At 43.7% G+C, this 16,106-nt stretch overlaps 1 protein-coding gene across 1 annotated transcript in view; it reads left to right on the plus strand.

Annotated features, from left to right (window-relative positions):
* LOC111844673 (uncharacterized) overlaps positions 1–14,438 on the plus strand; it is a 30,439-nt gene extending 16,001 nt beyond the window's left edge. Inside the window, exons 26-53 of the mRNA XM_023813345.2 lie at positions 30–128; positions 404–457; positions 765–818; positions 943–996; positions 3,285–3,338; positions 3,480–3,524; positions 3,653–3,751; positions 5,708–5,815; positions 6,000–6,053; positions 6,270–6,323; positions 6,417–6,470; positions 7,119–7,172; positions 7,661–7,768; positions 7,961–8,014; positions 8,284–8,337; positions 9,123–9,284; positions 9,473–9,580; positions 9,786–9,893; positions 9,999–10,052; positions 10,348–10,455; positions 10,703–10,756; positions 11,068–11,175; positions 11,985–12,038; positions 12,133–12,240; positions 12,376–12,661; positions 12,798–12,985; positions 13,121–13,363; positions 13,565–14,438. Of these exons, the coding sequence (XP_023669113.1) occupies positions 30–128; positions 404–457; positions 765–818; positions 943–996; positions 3,285–3,338; positions 3,480–3,524; positions 3,653–3,751; positions 5,708–5,815; positions 6,000–6,053; positions 6,270–6,323; positions 6,417–6,470; positions 7,119–7,172; positions 7,661–7,768; positions 7,961–8,014; positions 8,284–8,337; positions 9,123–9,284; positions 9,473–9,580; positions 9,786–9,893; positions 9,999–10,052; positions 10,348–10,455; positions 10,703–10,756; positions 11,068–11,175; positions 11,985–12,038; positions 12,133–12,240; positions 12,376–12,661; positions 12,798–12,985; positions 13,121–13,363; positions 13,565–13,711 (2,727 nt within the window). The 3' untranslated portion in view covers positions 13,712–14,438. The remainder of the gene's footprint in view (positions 1–29; positions 129–403; positions 458–764; positions 819–942; positions 997–3,284; positions 3,339–3,479; positions 3,525–3,652; positions 3,752–5,707; positions 5,816–5,999; positions 6,054–6,269; positions 6,324–6,416; positions 6,471–7,118; positions 7,173–7,660; positions 7,769–7,960; positions 8,015–8,283; positions 8,338–9,122; positions 9,285–9,472; positions 9,581–9,785; positions 9,894–9,998; positions 10,053–10,347; positions 10,456–10,702; positions 10,757–11,067; positions 11,176–11,984; positions 12,039–12,132; positions 12,241–12,375; positions 12,662–12,797; positions 12,986–13,120; positions 13,364–13,564) is intronic.
* Positions 14,439–16,106: the final 1,668 nt, after the last annotated feature.

The following is a 16,106-nucleotide window of genomic DNA, read 5'->3' on the forward strand; positions in this document are numbered from 1 at the left end:
TTTGAGGTGCTCCTGGCTGCCCCCTACAGGGAGTCCCAGGTGAGGACGGTCGCCCAGGACCCCCTGGCCCATTAGGGGCCCGCGGCCAGCCCGGTGTGATGGGATTCCCTGGACCCAAAGGAGCCCATGTGAGTATCCCTCTTTGCAAGGTGTGAGCAAGGCCAGCCAGTCAGGCCAGGCTGCCGTGTGGCTCCCTGGGTTAGAAATGCCTCTGAAGGGACAGATGCGCGTTCAGGTCCTCAGGCTGGCCGAACCAGCATGTCCCTTCTGGGCTCTGCCTGTCCAGCTATAAAAGAATGCTACATATTCGCTGTATATAAACACTACACTTAGCACACCTTTAGCTTAAGCTCTTAAGTAAGAGACATAGAGGATTTGTAAGCAAAATATTTTTCCTCCTCAGGGAGAGCCTGGTAAAGCAGGACAGAAGGGACTGATTGGGGCCCCAGGTGTACGGGTAAGGGCCTCTTCCTGCACATTTATACATGTCTTTTCCTGATTGGTTAATTAACATGTAATGTGTACAGCAGCATATTGTTTTCTCGTTGCCAACTGATATTCTAATGTTAAAAATAACAGCACAGTTAGATATGAGACAGCTGGAATGTGAATGTTCTCCAGGTAGTTTTTCAGAACTTGTAGCAGAACAAATGTAGCAGTTTCTCTTAAGTGCTACTCAAGTTGACTAACCATCCATAGTCATTGGTATATTAACATCTCATGTGATGTCCAGATTAATTGACTTTCCAATCCTCACTCAATAGGGTCTGCCAGGCAAAGATGGCGAGACTGGACCTACTGGATCTCTTGGGCCTGTAGTAAGTTGACCTATCACATTGTGATGATGAGAGGAGATTTGTTTTTGTACTTTATGTGAAACCGTGTGACCACCTTGTCGCTCCTGTTGAGAAACTCATTGCTGATGATGCATCCTTCTCACAGGGAGCAGCTGGAGAAAGAGGAGAGCAGGGACAGCCAGGCCCCCCCGGCTTCCAGGTACGTGTGTCACTTGGCAGGACACTGTAACCTGGAAACAGCACAAGGGTGAACCTCAGTGCATGTAGTCTCGGCAAATATTAAGTGGTATCCTGTCATTAATATCGCCACTATTACAATCAGTTTGACTAGAGGAGTATATTGCCTTATGCCTGGGTGGCACTGTAGTGCACTGGTTAGCACTGTTGCCGCATACCTCTGGGACCCGGGTTTGAGTCTTTGCCATGGCTCCATGTGTGTGGGGTTTCCTCCAGGTACTCTGGTTGCCCCCCCTCCCCCAGTCCAAAAACATGCTGAGGTTAATTTGAGTTGCCAAATTGCCCATAGATGTGAGTGTGACCAGTGATGGGTTTCACCCTCGGCTGTTCCCTGCCTTGCACCCATAGGCTCTGGACCCCCTCCTGACCCTGAATAGGATAAGCAGTTATAGAAAATGGATGGTTATGCATAAAAATGCCTTTTGTTATCTTTGTTTATAGGCAAGATGGGATACGTCTAAATTAGTTGTGCCATTTGTGTTTCAACTGTGTTAAAACTGATGAAGTATCAAGAAGTACTTTTTTCCTTATGAGCACATTGAAAAACATCAGCATTTTGTAATGTAATATATTTAGAACTGAACCCTACAGTTAGGCTGCAGAACATCTTAAATCAGCATGAAATAACTATAATGCATAGGCACACGTAGGCTTGTATGTTATCAAGAAATCAACTTTTTATTTGAAAATGGCGCCAAATTATTGTACACCACAGTATAATGTAAAATGTACACAAGGGAGAAAGAGTAAACACAACATGATCTATGCAGAGTACACAAGCTGTCTAAGTAGGTTTGAGCGGTATCTAATTTTGCTACCATAATACCGCCCAAGCCTACATCTAACCAAGAGATTTTAAAATGCACCAGATAAAGTACAACTCCCAGCAGAAAATATAAAGAAGTGCTGAAGATAGACATAAATATCCGTCGCTAATTACTGGATGGCAGTTGGCTTGGGAAAGAAAGCATCATTCATGCTGAATTCTCATTTCACCCCTAGTGTTTTACATCCCATCTGGTTTCCAGCTCCTCCTAGTGGTCAGGCAGCATGATGCGCTAGTATTTATTTCAAAGTTGTTATTTTGTTTATAAAACATTCATTTGTTAGGGTTGCTTTGGTTATAAATAGTTTTGCATTTACCAATCCTATTTTCAATGTGTATTTGCTGCTTACTCAGCCTGCAGAAACACAAGACTTGATATTTATTGTTACTGTCACAAATACCAATCAAATAAAAGCCTGCTTGTTTAAATGCATTGCCAGGAAACAACCTGAGTCCACAATGCTTTCTTCAGGGAAAACGATGGACAGAACCATGTGACTTGGGGATACGACGAAGTAATAGGGATTTTATTGGTCGATGGGTTTAACAAAAGCAGTGGAAGGGAATGGAAGCAAAAGTCAGCAGGGGAAAAAACCGAGCTTCAACTCAACTGGGATGGAACACTAAATCAGGGGTGACCAATCATATCTGCAAAGGACCGGTGTGTTTGCGGGTTTTCGCTGCAACTCCCTAATTAGATTACTAATTAGAGGACTGATTGGCTGAGGAGTCCTCACACCTAAGTTTGAACAGCTGACCTACAGGTTATCCCGAAAACCAGCATACACACCGGCCCTTTGCGCATAAGATTGGCCACCCCTGCACTAGAGTCTGGACATAGTGCTGAACTGGTTATAGGTGAACTGAATGAATGACCTGTTTACCTGACATGGTCCTGCCCCATGACCTCTGTACTCCTTTTCCAGCTTGCAGAGTGCTGATAGTGTGAAATGTAGGTCGTGGTAACGATGGTTCAGTGCTTTTGGGGAAGCCTGTAGATTTGCTACCTGGACTTGGTTATGGGTTAGAATTATTTACTTATTATTACTAGACAAATTTCTAGACAAAAAGACATCGTACCATGAAAGATGGACACCTTCCCTTAAAAGTTTAGACTGTTTTAAGATATTTGAAGTCTTAAATGCTGACTCAGATTTACCTTTAGCATAGAATACGCAGTTACCTATTATTATCAGCTTAAAGGCCCCTCAGCAGATGAAATTAATCAGATGAAAACAGGGGATTAAATGCTCTCTGTCATCCATGCTTCCCATAATGCACTGTGCTGTGACATGGTGTAACATGGATAAATTGTTTTCTATGGCATGAAACTCAGTGTAACCAGAAGAACGCAAACAAGTAATAGCCAAAATAATTTTTACACAATAGAAAAGAAAAGAATGCCATTTTGTATCTCTGTGTAGGGTCTGCCTGGACCTACTGGTGCCACTGGTGAAGCGGGCAAGTCTGGAGAACCGGTAAGGTCCTAAAAGGATCAGCTGCTCTTTTATTGCGATGTTACGGGTCTGCTTTTGATCCTGTCCCCTCAGACCTCAGTGGGTAATATTATGGGATGGCAGTGACAGTACAATGCGTAACAAATTCCTGTCCTCATGCAGGGTCTCCCTGGAGAGGGAGGAGCTCCTGGTGTAGTTGGAGCCAGGGTAAGTTTTTTTGGTTCTTACAGACATACTGTAATGTTTGGTTCTGTGTATTATGTTCTGTGAACTCTGCGGTTCCCTTTGCCCCCTCAGTCATTGTAATTTTTGTGGCCTGGTCTCCCCTCACACAGGGTGAGCGAGGTTTCCCAGGCGAGAGAGGTACAGTTGGTCCCCAAGGTCTGCAAGGACCACGCGGTCTTCCCGGGAGTGCAGGAACTGATGGACCTAAGGTGAGCATCATGCTTCTCCATGCATTTTCTTACCTTCAGCCCCATAAACTATAGGCACTTTCACACTGGAGTTCTGTAACCTGGTGCCGGTGTAGAAGTCCCTGGGCTGTCTCCACCTGGAAATTTTGTAGCTCCTGGCCATTGTCTTGCAGTTCTTCGCTTTCACACTGCATAACGGAACAGGGACCTTTACGCCAAACAAGCATGGGAGACACAAACATTTTGTAGGTTAAACTTCACACATAATTTCATTTGAAACTACACCGCCACTCCAAAACAATGGAGGATGAACAAGCTGTCTTTTTTTAGTTATTTTTTAGTTACTGGAGGGATCGATTAGAATGAAAATGGGGCAAAACCTGTTATTAATACTTTATTTGTATGACATCTGACACATTTATAATTCTTATTAAATCTGGCTAGCTGACATTCATTTTCCACAGAAAAAAAGATGTAACATTATCCCACGGACACTGACAATATTAGAAAAAAGTATATTGGTTAGCGATCATGTTTTCCAATCCAGAAATATAGAGACACGGGCAAAAAATGTTTTTATTGATGCATTAAATGTAATTGAGGTACAAAAATCTCTTCAGTTTTTGCTCCACTACCTACTTTTCCCTCTGCTACTTCTGTTCTGTTTGTTCCCCACGTAAGGTGCTTGCGGTTGGCCAATCTGCAAGTTTATTGCTGTAAGCACCTCCCCAGTAGTTTGTGTTCCAATGAAAAGTACCTGATTTGGATTAGGGACTGAAAAAGGGTTCTGGCACTGCCTTTGAGGAACTACTATCAGACCTAGTTCCTGCAGTGTGAACGTAACAAAAGTTCCTCGTTCTGGAAAAAGGTTCTGGTTCCTGAAAAAAGCTCCTGCAGTGTGAAAGCACCCTATGTTGCTTTTTACATTCAATTTCAATAACTTTTAAAGATCATTTTAAAATCCTGGCTTTAACATATAGGGCCCTGCATGGCCAGACTTCAGAATATGTCACAGACCTTCTATACACTGTCATGGTGAGCCTGTCCCTTAGGTCATCTGGCCAGGGACTTTGAACAGTCCCTTGTAGAAGTTTAAAGACCTGGGGTGACCGAGCCTTTGCAGCTGTTGCACCCAGGCTTTGGAATCCTCTTCCAGTATCCCTGCGGTCTGTAGATGCTGATAAGTTTAAATACCTGCTGAAATCTCATTTTTAAACTAGCCTTTTTACCCCAGCACTTCAGTACAGGTGTGCCCCTGGAGATTTCTATTTTTTAGTTTTGTATTTTATTTTTATGATGCACTTTGTGACTGTCCTTTGTTTTATTGGTTTTAGGCCTCATTTCTATAAATTTACTTATGTACTAGTTTTAAAATGTGAAGCACTTTGTGACTGTATTGGTGGAGTGTATTTACAGTAATTACTTACTATGTAACTATGGTTTTGGAAGCACTTCATTTCAGAATGATGTATATGTGTCATTGCCATGATGAACTATAAGAATAGTTTCTGACCTGGTACTGAGGTCAGGTTACATTTATGTTGTTCTGTATTCAAAATGGAACTTAATATAAACAGCGGCTTAACTTTTGGTGAAATGTTTGAGGCAGGGCAAAAATAGTGATTTATTACAGTTACACAAGTTTTACCACAATGATATGAGCACAAATACTGCAGGAAATTCTTTATTAGTTGCACAGAGTGCAGAAGCTTTTCAATAACACAAGAATCATATCTTCCTTGGGTCAAGTTTAGAGTATAGCCAGGTTTTTCAGTGTGACTTCAGGCATCAGACATCTGTCAGACTGGAGCGAAATGTTACCCAAAACCTCCTTTGCTAACACATGACCCTAAAAGAAGTTTTGCGTAAGGCTATGAGGAAGCATAATGTCTGTAGTGTAATCCATGCTGTTTCACAGGCTGTTGTGTAGTTCGGTTGCTGGTATGCTTCTCTTACAGGGTTTCCCTTCTTTTCCAGGGAGCTATTGGGCCTGGCGGCCCCCCCGGTGCCCAAGGACCCTCAGGCCTCCAAGGCATGCCTGGAGAGAGGGGTACCTCTGGGATAACTGGGTCTAAGGGAGACAGAGTGAGTGACAAACACCCTCTAGCCTGGACACTAGTACATCCTTAATTCACTTACATATATCACAGCTCCTCTTTGTATGTTGAACGATAGTCAGTCTATTGGCATTGGTACTGTGGTTATAAAGACCGCTTATAGTGCTATATGCTATAGCAGTGTGGACTCATTATGCTGGTTTGTCCTGCAGGGTGACAATGGTGAGAAAGGACCTGAAGGTGTCCATGGAAAAGATGGATCGAGGGTGAGTACCTGTTCTGTGAAGTCGGCACTGCATCATTTCCATAATTAATTAAGTGATTGATTGAGGAGTTATTGATTAGTGATTTTACATTTTTTAAATGTACTGAATTTTAAATATGTATGTGTGCTATCATACATCAGTCTGGTATATGGTGTATTGTGACATGGAATTGCTATTGGAGTTAATGACCTATGTTTGTGTCTTCTTCTCACTTAGGGTTTGACTGGTCCTATTGGTCCTCCTGGTCCAGCAGGCCCTAATGGTATAAAGGTGAGGCATCATGTCACAGCTAATTTTTGTGATGAAACTTTTTGGTGGATTAATGTTATATATATGATTGTTTTCTTCTGATATCCGTTTTAGGGTGAATCTGGTCCCTCCGGTCCTTCTGGAGTACCTGGGGCTCGCGGTGCTCCTGTAAGTCACTGCAGTCTGTGTAAAAGGCTCTGCATGTAACCTGAAATTGAAATAATTCACTTTGTATCCCTGACTTCGTAGTGCTATAGCGCTGTTACCTCCAAATTCAAAGGTTTCCCTAAGCTATGTGAATGACGGCTGAATTCAGTCCTAGGATTTGATTGACACTGGTGTTCTGCCACTTTCTAGTCAGCAAAATCTGTTCTTTGTCCATTTGCTGGTTTCCCTAGTAGGCTTGTGTGAATGTATGGCAGCAGACAATGCCCCTTATCTGAAATATAAACGTCACGCCCCGTGTCCTGTGTGCTTGCTCTGTGGCTCAAGGTTTTTGGCAGTGGCGACATCAGAGCTACACAACCACTGGAATTTACAGGTTTCTAAGTAAGGGTTAGCCAGTGTTTCACTTCATTGTGGGAATGACAGTAAGCTTTACCCATGCCACAGAGTACAGGGCCGCCTCCGCCATGGGCGATCGGTACCATGAAGATCCCTTTGCTTTTATTTACTGCTAGCATAGACATTAATGGTCAGTGTGTGGTAAATAAATGGTTTTAATAATGCAGGAGAAATCAACTTATATTACCGCTAGTGTCCAGCATTCCAGGATGTTTCCATGTTTCCACACCTCTTTGTTTTCTGCCCTTTCAGGGAGATCGTGGCGAGAATGGCCCTCCAGGCCCTACTGGCTTCGCTGGACCCCCTGTGAGTGTTGATTTCATGATGTACACTCATCAATCTAAAGCCACTTCTATTCAGCCCCACATGGGATGAGAGATATTAAGTAGGATCATTTAGGTGGCGACTAGAAGCCTAACTTCGACAAAATTAGAGATTTCTTTAACATGTTCAGCCATAAGGCGTCTCAGTATGGCATGTTTGCATGATGTTGATCACACCGTCTTCTGATGACTTTATGGTAATTTCCTTCATATTCTGAAAAATGTATTTGTTGTAAATAGTCATTAGGTGGTATTTTCCCTATGTTGCTGAACTTTCTAGCCCATTGTTGACAAACAAATGCTTTGAATTAAGTAAAACACTGTTTATTCTTTGTAAATGTCAAAACATGACTCGAACGATTTGTAGCATTTGTTTTCTTCAGCGCTGAATTTTCTTTATGAACTCCCCCAAACCTGGCCCATGTTACTGAAACCATACATGTGAAATGGCCGGTTCTTCTCGACCAATAGGGTGCAGATGGGCAGCCTGGAGCCAAGGGCGAGCAAGGAGATTCTGGCCAGAAGGGTGATGCTGGAACTCACGGCCCTCAGGGTCCCTCAGGAGCCCCAGGACCTTCGGTAATATTCTACTGTCTTTCGTTTGGTGACAAGAAGCTTCAGTGTGGGCCTTCAAGAAATTCCTCCCTGAGATCAATAACGTTCATCTTATCTTATCATTGCTGCCCATTTTGTCATTAGCAGTAGATTTCAATCATGTATGTTAAATAGCCTGGGAAATGTTGTTAATCTGAGTTTTCTCCTTTAATTCAGGGCCCCACTGGTCTTACTGGTTTCAAGGGTGCCCGTGGTGCTCAAGGTGCCCCTGTGAGTCACGTCAGCTTTTCCCACATTATTAGCACACTGTTAACAAAGAAAGTGCCAGTAGATAAGAGCCACATCATTTTTAGGAACTTTTCTCATTAACCAAATTTATGAAAACATGTCAGATTTCCACTACAATGATCTCTTTGTCTTTACTTAAGATTGCAGCAGGAAGTATTTTAAGGCTGATATTTAAAGCCTAATGTTTCCAATGAACTGACTGGAGTTCAGCATTGCAACCCTATTCTCTTACAAACCTCTTTATTCTAAAGGGTGTAACTGGTTTCCCTGGAGCTGCTGGAAGAGTCGGCTTACCAGGTCCCAGTGTAAGTCCCATGCCGTCGCAGCTCAGGCATACCTCTCTGTTCAGGAAGTGCCGCTTTGTTCTGCGCATGCAGCTGGTCTAAGCGACCTTTCTATCCCGAATACACCATTCTGCTGTTGGGACGTGCAGCTTGTCTCTCGATGCATCCTTGTGCTCTTTGTGTTTCTTGTGGAAGTACCGCACTGTTCTGGATGTTGCCCTGGGTGTCATCAATCTGAGCTGTTTTGAAGCAACAGTAATGGCAGTCAAAATATAGACTATGCGTGTTTCGGATAATAAGTAAGATCAAGTTGTAGTACATATAAAATTTTAAGTGAATGTACTAAATATTAATGACCACTACAATCGAAAGGTATAAAAATAAAAACAGTAATGATGATTATGCGGCTATTAGCAGTTTATAATGAATATAACAATTATATATATATATAATTTTTAACAATGCCTAATACATAAGGCTCTAAATTTATGCAAAAGTTGCATATAGGCAACATGAATATTTCAAATTTTACATATTTTTCTCTTATTGACAAGTGAAATGAATAAAAACAGTGTAACTGTCCAATTTGTCTTAATGACTGTACAGTGATAAACAAGAACCAACATATTGTTATGTTATTATAATTATACATAATTTGAATAAAAATCATGCAATTAGTTAAGTATTATATAAATATATGGTTTTTATATTTGCATACTGATTAATATTTGTATTAGACACAAGTTAATTTCATCATATGCATTTTGATTCAGTGTGTGTGACGGTTTCCATATTCTCCTGCTCAGGGTAATCCCGGCTTTGCTGGTCCTGCTGGCCCTGCTGGTAAAGATGGTCCCAAGGGTGTTCGTGGAGACATTGGTCTTGCAGGGAGACCAGGAGAGGCTGGCCTGCGTGGAGCTGCTGGGCCTCCTGGGGAGAAGGGAGAGCCTGGACCCGACGGGCCCCTTGTGAGTTTGCAGCTCCTGGGCTGTGACCTTCACACTGTCATCATCCAGTAGACTGATACAGAAAGCCCTAATCTATTCGCATCACACCAGTAGAAAGATAACATCCCATAAAATACCTGACTTGTCACTTTTCCAGTCACTGAAACCCAAAACTCGCCCTGCTGTAACCCACATATCCCTTATTTCAGGGACCTTCTGGCTCTTCAGGTCCCCAAGGTCTTGCTGGATCTCGTGGAATCGTGGGTCTCCCTGGGCAACGTGGTGAAAGAGGTTTCCCAGGCCTCTCTGGGCCTTCTGTGAGTTTTTTTTTATGTATGCATACAGTATGTTCTATAAAACACTGCAGGCAGTCGTGATGAAATAATCATCCAGTCAAAAACTTGAGAAAAGTCTTAAAAGGACTTCAGAAACCAAATTTATTTTAGAAACAAAATGGCGGATGAAGAAAGCCTGTGCTGGTGAACGTGCTGGCCTGGTTGAGACCAGTGTTTCCCTCTGTAGGGTGAGCCTGGGAAGCAAGGAGGGCTTGGCAGTGCTGGTGAACGTGGCCCACCTGGTCCCATTGGACCTCCTGGCCTGACTGGACCTTCTGGTGAACCTGGGCGAGAGGTCAGAGTTCAAAATACAAATTCTTTATGAATCAGCAGCTTAAAACTATACGAGACAATAAAAGGTGAGTAATGTGATATCTGCTGCTTCTGTTTAACTTGAAAGGGTAACTCTGGTATAGATGGACCTCCTGGAAGAGATGGAGCTGCTGGGCTTAAGGTGAGAATATCCTTCCATCTGCAAGGTAGTGAAAATTACTGATCAACACCATCCAGACCAAGGAACCAAGGTTTTCTGATATTAATTTCCTTTGCAAGCACTCCCACGTAAATGTAAGAGGACAGACACTGATTGATACTAATATTGTGGTTCACTTCATATTGAAATAATGAGTTAGTTACCTATTGATTAAACCAGGCACCTAACAATTGGCCACAAATATATTTGAGAAACATATGAACTAGCAGTGCTGTCCTGGCATTAGATTCATTTTGTGCCTTTTATCCCCCTGCAGGGCGAGCGTGGTAACACAGGTCCTGCTGGCGCCCCCGGTGCCCCAGGCGCCCCCGGTGCCCCTGGTCCTCTCGGCCCTCTGGGCAAACAGGGAGACAGAGGAGAGGCTGTGAGTCTATATTTTGTTTAACTGAGGAATAACTCCAGGTCTGCAAACATGCTATGAAGACCTGCTGAATATACAAATATTATTTTAACAAATCATCATTTTATCATCCATGAATCTTTGGTATCAGTGTCTGATGGATTCCAGTAGGATTCCAAATAAGTAGTTAATTTTCCAAATAAGCAGTTTTGTTAATATTATGTATTTATTATGTTTTCCTCACTTTTCCTTCGCACCTTCTGCCTCACAGGGATCCCAAGGAACAGCAGGGCCTCCAGGCTCAGCCGGGGCCAGAGGAATGGCTGTGAGTGTTTTTACCCTTCGCTGCGATAGCGCCCCCTCCTGTCTGCAGGCGCGCAGCTCCTGTGCTCCCCTGTTAAGCTACACACACCGGTCAGAAACAGGCACCATGTCCATCGCACATATTAACCTGTCCCCACACGGTCAGATCACATCATCATTTTTTTCATACATTATCTGTACATTGACTTTGCCGCCACAAATATTCAGCCTGTACATATATTGTAATTATTTAAAAGGGGAATATAATATGCGAACACGTTTTGGCAAAATGAATCTTGCAGCCGCAGAGTTGATTTCACCTTTTTTTTCCAGGGACCTCTAGGCCCCCGTGGAGACAAGGGTGAGGTTGGTGAGGCAGGTGAGAGAGGACTGAAGGGACACCGAGGATTCACCGGCCTGCAGGGTCTGCCTGGATCTCCCGTAAGTCATCTGCTCCCCTGACCTCTTCTTAGGGATCGATCCAGGTCAGATGCCTGCAAGCTCTGCATGGAGCTGCTGATGACAGAGGAGAGTGATTCACCGACTCTTACCGGCTTAAAACCCATGCAGCTTACGGCAACTGGCAAATATGACTGAAAATAAGTAAATACGTGTAAAAATAAACTTCGGGCAGCCGTACACCCGACAGCGCTACGCTACCTCGTAAACGCTGCATGGCGCAAGATAGTTGCCGCAGGAAAGTAGTGAACTGTCTGGCAGCATGACCATCCCAGCTGCACACGCACCTCCCTGTCTCATTCTCACACCGAAAGTCAGCGCGATTGTCCTATTCCAACATACATCCATACTGAGGTATCACCTGTCTGTCGGAAGGGAACCCAGTTGTAAGTCAGGGACAGTCTGTATTAGAGATATTATTCAAGCAGCGCGCACCTTGTTCTTCTATTATATGCATCTGTTTTGTCTCATGCTTGCAATTATATTGTCCTGTTCATGTTTTTAAAAACACATAATTCAATTCAACCATTCAGCAAAATACTTGCATGTTGCTAGTCTGTGTTCCTCACTGGAAGAGTGGTGAGTGGGAGACTTAGGGAAAACCGAAGTAATGTACAGTAACCAGTGGCCATAGCATTACTTTAATCTGACTCCAGTTTTAGTTCTCCTCTGTTGTGAGTAGCCTTGATCTGTTGTTGTAGGAACTGCTGCAATTTTTGGTCTCTGTTAAATGTAATGATATTTGTGAAACGCCTTCCTGTTTGCTGCCATTTCTTGTTTGTTTTCAAAAGGGTCCTGCTGGTGAGCTGGGTTTGACTGGGCGTGCAGGTCCTGCTGGAGCTCGGGTGAGTGGATCGACCTCCTCGTCTTTCTTATAATCACCTCTTGTTTTTTTGATAGTGGTTGTAGATGTAAGCTATGAAAATGGCCCTTTCCTAGGGATCTCCCGGTGCTGTCGGACCCCAAGGAAAGGATGGAGCTAATGGACTGCCAGGTGCTCTTGGCCCTGTGGGACCTCGTGGACGTTCAGGAGAGAATGGGGCCACTGTGAGTTGAGATATCCTGCCTGTGCTGTTTTACATTCTTCTTGTTGAGACGGTTTCATGGACTTTGGCAAATTGATAAAAAAAACATTCAGCATTTTCTCATACTGACTTTAACACTCTTGATCTACTTTGTAAGGGTCCTCCTGGGCCTCCTGGTATTCCCGGCCCCCCCGGCCCCCCCGGACCTGGCATCGACATGTCTGCCTTCGCAGGCTTCTCCCAAGAGAAGGGCCCAGATCCCCTGAGGTACATCAGGGCAGATGATGCATCCAGCCCACTGCGAGAGCATGACGTAGAGGTGGAGGCCACCCTCAAGTCTATTAACAGCCATATTGAGAACATCATGAGCCCAGATGGCTCCAGGAAGAACCCAGCACGCACCTGCAGGGACATTAAACTGAGCTACCCTGACTGGAAGAGTGGTGAGTGGGAGACAGAGCAAAGACCAAAGTAAACAAAATGAAACATACAGTGCCCCCCCCCCCCCCCCATGGTAATTTTTCTGTATGTCGGACTTCAGCAAACATGTTACATAGTCATAACAATTCACTTTTCCAGGCAATTACTGGATTGACCCCAACCTCGGCTGCACCTCGGACGCCATTAAGGTTTTCTGCAACCTAGAGACAGGTGAGACCTGTGTCTCCCCCAATAGTCGCAGCATCCCGCGCAAGAACTGGTGGTCTAGCAAGACTAAAGACCGCAAACACGTCTGGTTTGGAGAGACGATGAATGGAGGCTTCCGTGTAAGTAGAACTTGACAATGCTAAACAAGCCTATCATATAATATCCAAGTTAAATACTAATCTCATATCCAGTATTTGGTTCAAGTTTTTCCCCATGAGCAGTAAAACACAAACTCTCATTGGCTCCCCCTGCAGTTCAGCTATGGCGGTGAGGACCTGCCAGCTAAAGCTGCCGAGATCCAGTTTACGTTCCTGCGTCTGCTTTCCAATGAAGCCTCCCAGAATGTCACCTACCACTGCCGCAACAGTGTGGCCTACCTGGACCATGCCACCGGCAACCTGAGGAAGTCCCTACTGCTACAGGGCTCTAACGAGGTGGAGATCCGTGCTGAGGGCAGCAGCCGCTTTGCTTACAGTGTTCTGGAGGACGGCTGCACGGTGAGCTCCACACTCCCCCACATCCATCATAATTTGCCATTTGTTTGCGGGTACCTTTACTGCCACTGCCTAACTCGCTGACAGGCCAGCATATGCTTACTGAGCACACATGCCGGCTGCCTGGCTCCAGAGGAGCTTTGGCATAGACGCTCTTTCAGACAGTGTGTTGTAACAAAACATTGCCTCTCCTTTCTCCAACAGAAACACACTGGGAAATGGGGCAAGACTGTAATTGAGTACAAATCGTCGAAGACCTCGCGTCTTCCTATTGTGGACATTGCCCCTATGGACATCGGTGGTGAAGACCAGGAGTTTGGAGTGGACATTGGTGCTGTCTGCTTCTTGTAAAGAAGAATGGTGAAATATCAAAAGCCATGAAGTAACTCAAATAAGAAACCAAACGCATATTCCAAAACAAGGCAGAGAAATAAGAAAAATAAGTTTTTTTTTTTTTTTTTTTGGAAGAAAAAGGACTATCCAAGTTGTGCTTCTGGGATATCTGCACTGAATGGCAGCAGCACATTCAGCTGTGCGTCGACTGTCTGCTGTGCGTCAACATCAACATCCCCAGTGCAACTCCTGCAGTCCACTTGTGGGTTCCACGGCCCCCCCCCCAAACCCCACACTGGGCAGACGTTACGCAGACAGGAAGGACACATAAAAATGTGTGAAGCACCTGGGAAAAACAACACAACTTGGTGTTATTTATTGTCAAATCTTTCGGGTCAAAGTTGTGGTTAAACTGGAACACTAAGAATCAATAGTCAACACATACTTCATTACTTTCGTGTATTCTTATTTGCCCAGCTTGTGAAACGTACCAAACCTCCAGCCAAAAGGAAACCAGTGATCTACCAAGTTTTAGAAAATGTTCTTGTTTCCCTTTTTACAGCCGTCTAAAAACTTTTCAGTGGTGCTACTGTTGTAACACAGCCTGCAATTTTAAACCACCAGATATCAATCAATATTTACTTATGTGTATTTATATACACATTATGGAAAATATATGTCAGTCTGGGACTTTTATGTTGTTTTTCCGATTTTCCAATTCCCCACAATAAAGAACATTTTTATACATCTTGTAAGTGAAACCCCCATATTCTTATTAAATATGATTATAATGAATTTTGTTTTGTTTTTATTTTGATTACCAAAATTGTTTTTAAAGCTACCTCAAATTTTGGAAAAAGAAAACAACAGACCTTGCTGTTTGCTGCATTCACACAAGTATCCCTAGTGAGTCTGGGAACTGTTGAGGCAAGTTTGGACTTTGCTGTCCCGTCTTCAGAGGTATGTTCTCTAGAACTGAATCCCTGCCGTCCGAACCCAAAGCCCCCCATGCTGTGTTGATGGGGGCACACACGCTACCCCAGCCAGTGCCAGCGCCCCCACTGGTGTAGTCACTCCCACCATTTCATTCTGCTTTGCCCAGGTAGGATGGGCCTCTGTGTGAGGGAGTGTATATTTTTATTATTATTGTGAACATTGTTTTGTTGTGGTTTTAATGTAAATTGGAAATAAAAAGAGAAACGATTTACGATGAAGTTCGTTTTTAACTGAATTAAATCAGAAATACACCGACGTAGAGGTGCAGTTGACTGGTGCTCCTCCTTTTTTTTAATCCATTCATCCATGGAGGCAGCTGACAGACCATGGAAAAGACGCCTGCCCATCACAGGATGCACAGAATCAATATGGGTCATTCAGAAACACCAGTTAATGTAACAGTGGGAAACCAGACTCCTGAGAGGAAACCCATGCAAATGCAGTAAGACAAGGTACAAGGTGGCACTGGAGAGAGGCGGTGGGTTGTGTGCTGCTCAAGCAAGTAAGAATTTCATTGTAGTTTTCTGCATCCAGTGCTTAAAACTTGATGATATATATCTTGAAACTTCATATCAGGAGCTAGAAGTGGGAATGAAGCACAACCTGACAGATAAGGAGACAGTATTACCACTGAACCACCTCTTACTTTCTGCTAGAAGAGATGAGTATGAAGTCCTATGGGATTTATTCTTAGTCACAGACTTGTAGCTTAGCACAGCACACACCGTTACCAACCAGACATTGGGTTTGTACTAACCTGCTCTTCACAGCTCAGACATAATTCTCTGTCTAACCCGTTTTACAAACATAATATGGTCACCTCCATCTCATGCTTCAGTCATAAGATCTGAATGCTGCTCTGGATCATCCATCTTAAAACCACGTATGCAGGGTCATGGGGGGCCTGGAACCTGCCTTGGACTAATTCTCAGCATCTCGATTGGACAGTTTTCTCACAGAGATGGTTACTGTCTACAGAGATAGTTATCTACAATATGATGGCTGAAACACCTTTAGCTGAAGTTTTGAAGACAGGTATTTGTACTGAGGGCTGAGAGAAGAAGGTTGGCAGCTCAACACACCAGAGACACAAGCTTGTTGGATGATGGACAGTATGATTTCTATTCCTGTGCTTCTAGTGTCTCTAACTTAGGTGTTTACAGGCTTAACTCGGCCTGCTTCCAACAGCAATAGTTATAAACCAGAGGCGATTGTTACTTACACCATTTGGAAAACATAAAGCTCCACAAAAGTTCTATCCACGTATCCCAGGCTGCACAAGACACAAGGTAGGTTCACCTCGAACAGGATGCCGACCTATCGCAGGGTACACACATAAATACTCTTACACACATCCAATCATGCACCCCCAGCAATTTAGACAAGACAATTAGCTTATCTTTAGATTGCAGGAGGA

Source organism: Paramormyrops kingsleyae, chromosome 6, assembly GCF_048594095.1.
Source record: "Paramormyrops kingsleyae isolate MSU_618 chromosome 6, PKINGS_0.4, whole genome shotgun sequence".
Lineage (NCBI taxonomy): Eukaryota > Metazoa > Chordata > Actinopteri > Osteoglossiformes > Mormyridae > Paramormyrops > Paramormyrops kingsleyae.